At 38.0% G+C, this 5,373-nt stretch overlaps 1 protein-coding gene and 1 pseudogene across 1 annotated transcript in view; both read right to left on the bottom strand.

The window, feature by feature from the left end:
* Positions 1-1,565: 1,565 nt before the first annotated feature.
* LOC131322992 (probable LRR receptor-like serine/threonine-protein kinase At3g47570) lies at positions 1,566-3,129 on the bottom strand (annotated as a pseudogene).
* A 78-nt stretch (positions 3,130-3,207) lies between these two features.
* LOC131323616 (putative receptor-like protein kinase At3g47110) overlaps positions 3,208-5,373 on the bottom strand; it is a 2,373-nt gene continuing 207 nt past the window's right edge. Inside the window, exons 1-4 of the mRNA XM_058355468.1 lie at positions 4,616-5,373; positions 4,275-4,499; positions 3,523-4,174; positions 3,208-3,426 (exon numbers count right to left, since the gene is read on the bottom strand). The exon at positions 4,616-5,373 is cut by the window's right edge and continues 207 nt beyond it. Of these exons, the coding sequence (XP_058211451.1) occupies positions 3,208-3,426; positions 3,523-4,174; positions 4,275-4,499; positions 4,616-5,373 (1,854 nt within the window). The remainder of the gene's footprint in view (positions 3,427-3,522; positions 4,175-4,274; positions 4,500-4,615) is intronic.

Genomic DNA, 5,373 nt, shown 5'->3' with positions numbered 1-5,373 from the left:
AAGAATGCTAGGAACGAAGAAAATATATCCGGAAATCACCCAAAACAAAGTTTTTTTACCGCTAATAAATGTCTATTAACGGTCATAAATACCTCTAAAAGTGTATTATGTGTAATTTCCAGGTACACTTTCATTGTACCTAGCAGTTTTGTTTCGAGATATTTTCTTCTTGTGTACCTTTTAACATTATATTGGGGGCGTTTGGGAGCTTGAATTTTTGGCTTTTTGCATTTTACTTATTGCCTTATTGGTTTTTTTAATTATGATCAGAATATGTTCTGAATTTGGTAAAGTGTTAATAAGATATGAGTAGAATATGTTTTGTAATATGATTAGTGTTTGAGAGATATGTGTAGAATACGTTTCGTAAGTCCTTTTGTTAATCAAAATGAAAAAGTCAAAAATAAGAAGTCAAAAAGCTCATCTCCCCCTACTTCTTACTTCTCATCTCCAAACATCAAATTGTCATGTAATAACCACGGGTAGTAATTGTTTGAACTTGCTTCGGTTAACGTTGTCTTTTCCGTTGAATGTGAAAAGAGAATAAATGAGAATCGAAAACTGTACCCAGATCTCATTCTGATATCGTGCCTCCATCTTTGAATGTTAAAAATGCATTCTAGCATAATGTACTGTGCCTCTAGATCTAATTTTGATATTGTGTTTCAGCCACTGATACACATTAAGCACGAAATGAATGGAGAAGTCGAAGATATAAGTAAAGCTTAGTCAAGATGGGTTCTTATTCATCATATGAGTACGTACAAAGACCTAGGAGAAATACACCCACAGTACGGGATCATGGTGGCCATTGCAAGGAGATTGGATTCATGCTTGCTCCAACAGTTTTCTGGCTATCTATGCATCCCTATATATCAAGGTAAAATTACCAAGGAGAAATTAAACCGACCGTCAAAATTACACCTTTTGAATTCCATAGAAGATATGATAAACATTGAAAAAGACATTCAATTATATCCCTCCAAGGATCTTGTCCATTCAGCTCATGGAGCACTAGTTTGTTCCAGATTTGCAGGAACATCCAGTTTAGACTTCGCTTCGTCCGTGTTAAAAGTTATTAGGAGTCGAGTATCGTTGGAGGGCCGGGTTTTGTCATGGAAATGCAAAAGGGGGACATTGTTAGAGTAGATGGCAATTTTCGTCCAGAAGAAAACACCGGATAATGTGCACATCTTTCATTTGATTTAAGTTACAACATTTTCAGAGGCACGAGCCGCTACAATAAACGAAGTTAGTAAAGAAAAAATTATTCTACTGGTTGAGTGTGCATGCAGGATTTTATCTATTTCATCAAAACTTCTTCTCCAAAAAGTGATTTTGGTTTGAATAGTTCTAATCTGCCACTACCATATGCAAATTAATATCTAATTAAAATTAAATTGATTCCTTGCTGGCTTTTCCCTGTTTAGTGTTCATGGCATCACTCATTTCTTTAAAGAAGCTTCAAGCTGTTTCGGCATCTTGGCTAATTTGCCACTTCTTCCTAAACGCAAACTGTGCACTTTTTGACATCTCAACTAGAGCATTACGAAGAGCAGAACGGAAAGATAACTGGAAAAAAAACCCAATCAGAAGAGCATAATATACTTGCTTTTTTTGCGCATATTGAATAGATACGGTAAATATGCGATAGCATTTGGAAAAGTAAGCAAATTTAAACGAGGCGAACCCTACAGGTTCAGAGAAGTCGAAGGCATACTTAGAAAACTTAGGAAAGCATTGGTATGCGGTCCTAACATATAATTCATCAAGTTAGGAATGAAAACATTATTGGCCACAGCATTAATTAACTTGAATCTTGCTTTATAATCAATATACCCATACTGCAGGGTCATGGTGGCCATTGCCGCATTGCCAAGATGATTCGTTTCTTCTTTCTTGCTTGCTTCGAACATTGTCTAATGAAAGGTGGGATTGGTCCTCCAAGATCATCAAGGTCTGTCTATGCTGATTTTGACACTCCTAGTTATCAACATTGTCTAGCTATCCATCTCGCCCTAGCAAAACCATGGAGGATTAAATCTAATGTAAGAAATAAGGTCAAGGTTCAAAATATTGAGTAAGATCTTTAATTGCTTACCTTTCAAAATTTTGTTCTTGACCAGATGTAGTTCGTGGAGTACAGTCTTTATACTCATTCGATCTTTTGGGGACTCCATTGAGCATGCTAGTCCTATTTTTACAATGGGGATCAGATTTTCCACCGTAATGCTGCCATGTCTGTCCTCTGCTAAGAGTACAGGGTTTACAATCTCCATCACACGTTGAGGGAAGGCAATCTTTGCAAAGTTATGAAGATTAAGATCTGCCCCAAACATTTCGTGAGTAGGTCTCTTCCTTGTTATCATCTCCAACAACAAGATCCCATAACTATAAACATCTCCACTCGTTGATATCTCATTTCCAAGTCCATACTCTACCATTTGTAAGAAAAACTAACGTATAAAACAAAAGTGATCTTTCACTTTTTTTCACAAAAAGAAAAATGATACAAAATGAAAGAGAACTTTCTTAGAATACATTGCGTGCGTCTTGTAATATGAAACTGGCACATTTACGCAATGAGCTGAAATAACAGAAAACAATTGACTATGATTTGGTTTAGGATAATTAACCATACAAAATTTAACATTGTGAATGTCATCAATATATGGATCACATGCAACCTACTTCACATCCAATCCTTCCATGGAATCTAACATACCCAATGAGCTGAAATTTGGTGATTTGATATTAGGAAAGGGAGATTTAAATAAGAAATCTGACAAAAGGGTTTGTTCTTACCCGGAGCTATGTATCCAATGGTTCCCCTTATTGCCGTTGAACTACATGTATTTGGACTGCTGGTGAGCTCTGCACGAAATCTGGCTTGACCGAAATCTCCAACATGGGCAACATGTCACCATCGAGAAGGATATTACTCGGCTTTAAATCGCAATGAATAATTGGCCTTTTGCATTGGTGATGAAGATAATCGAGTGCACAAGCCACATCTATGGCAATGTTTACACTTTGTTGAAGATTGAGTCCCACAAACCCATGTTCCAAATCATTTGCTTTCGGAATTGGATGCAACCAATTATCTAGATTGCCATTGGGCATGAACTCATAAACTAGAGCTTTAAACTCATTCCCTTGAAAATCAACACTAGAACAAGAAGTTATGATGGGAACTAGGTGTCGGTGTCAAACATTCCTTAAGGCTTCGCACTCTGCCACAAAACTCCTGGTAGCGCCACGAGTTTGAAGGTCAAATACTTTGACCACCACAACTAACTTCCCGTTTTGGTCAATAATACCTTTATAAACACAGCCAAAGCTTCCAAACCCAAGAAGATTCCTAGAAGAGAAACCTTTAGTTGCTTTGAGAAGTTCTCCATAAGTGACTTTTGAGAATGAATCTTTCTACAATGTAATTGTAGGTTTGGTTTTTCTTTTCTTCTTGAACAAACGACATATAAGGAAAGATGATACCGTGGATACTCTAACGAAAGATGATACCGTGATTACTCCAATGACTTCCAAAGCTACTGCGATTGCAACCAAAGCTACTGTGATTCCTCGTGTTTGTAAAAGAGACATCCTTTTTCTCGATTTCTCTGTGGTGCACCGACGTAGTCGTAGTTCAGAAATGCCACCACAAAGCCCATAGTTACCAACAATTGATATTGCAGTTGCATTTGTAAAAATACCCTTCATTGGTAACTCTCCTTCAAAATTATTGAAAGACAAATTGAGATTCTGCAGCAAAATAAATGTCTCTAAAAATCTCGGAATTTGACTGGATAAGTTCTTATTGGAAAGGTCCAAATTCTGAATACCTCTCAAGGATGAAATTGATGAAGGAATTGAACCTTCAAAGAAATTTTTTCCCAAATATAGGTATTCAAGGCTGACACACCTACCAAGAGTGCTAGGAATTTCACCAGACAAACCATTCTCGGAGATATCGATTTCTACTAAATTATTGAGGTTTCCAACCTCAGGTGGCAAGGATCTAGACAAAAGGTTGCGAGCTAGATCCAATGTAATTGACAGAGAAGAGACCGTAAAAAGTTTTCTTGGTATGCTCCCATTAAGGTTATTACCAGAAAGTGTCAACAGTAACAAATTGCGACAGTTGCCAAGACTCGAGGGTATTGCCCCCTCTAGTCTATTTCGCTCCAAGTAAAGATCATTCATCAAAGACAAATTCCGGACTCCCGATAGAGTCCGGAATTTTACCTGAGATACTATTCTGTGAAATTGACAACCTTTGCAACTTATGAAGATGACCTATGCTATCGGGTATCGGGCCTGTGAATTGGTTATTATTCATAGCTAAGGTTCCAATATTCACAAGGTTTCCTATTGTTGAAGGAATAGATCCGTACAACTGATTTAGACCTAGTGCCAAGTAAGAGATAGATAGATTGCCCACAGAGTCTGGTAATACACCTCTGAATTGGCCATTCTCCAAAACTACCACCCCCAAGTCGCTACAATTGGTCAAAGAACTAAGAAAGGCAAGTCCATCTGATCCCTTAGTCTCAAAATTGTTATAACCAAGATTTATCCAGTAGAGGTTTTTTAAATTTCCGAAATCGTTTCTTACTTTTCCACTGAATTGAAATTGTTATGATCCAATTCCAATTGTACCAACTGCGAACAGTTGGATATTGAAAGTGGAATTGGACCATCAAATTGGTTGTGCTGTAACTGAAGGAGCTGAAGGTGAGGGAACTTGAAACCAAATGTCGGAGGAAGACTACCCCCAATTCGATTTGCAGGCACTGATAATGTAATTAGCAATGATTGGTTGTATAAGGAAGGAGGGATGGTACCTGAAATTTGACTGGAACCCAGCCAAAGTGCTCTTAAATTTTTCAATTGACCCAAAGCATTAGGAATACTTCCTTCAAGAGGATTGCCAGCGGCATTAAAGTCTTCCAGAGAACTAAGATTCCCAATCCACTGAGGAATCCCTCCGGTCAAATTGTTATCATTAACGTAGAGTGATATGAGTCTAGGCATTGAATAAGCAAGTTCTTTCGGGAACCCACCAACTAGCTTGTTTCTGCCTACCCTAAGGTCCCTAAGATTGGAGCAACGAGATAGGTGTGGTGGAATTTTCCCTTCAAAACCATTAATGCCTAGATTTAGTTTCTGTAACCTGAAAAGATTACCGAGTTCAGCTGGAATTTCACCCGTAAGAGTGTTGTTAAAGAGGCTAAGCTCCCGGAGAAAACTGAGGTTTCCGATATAAGGAGACAAAGAACCAATTAAACCTCTGGACGCGAGATCTATAACAGTGACTCGTTCGTGTCGGCGACCGCATTTGACACCTTCCCAGTGGCAGAAATGGAGAGACTC

This window comes from Rhododendron vialii, chromosome 4a (assembly GCF_030253575.1).
Source record: "Rhododendron vialii isolate Sample 1 chromosome 4a, ASM3025357v1".
NCBI classification, from domain to species: Eukaryota; Viridiplantae; Streptophyta; class Magnoliopsida; order Ericales; family Ericaceae; genus Rhododendron; species Rhododendron vialii.
This window is presented reverse-complemented; position numbering and strand designations above follow the sequence as displayed.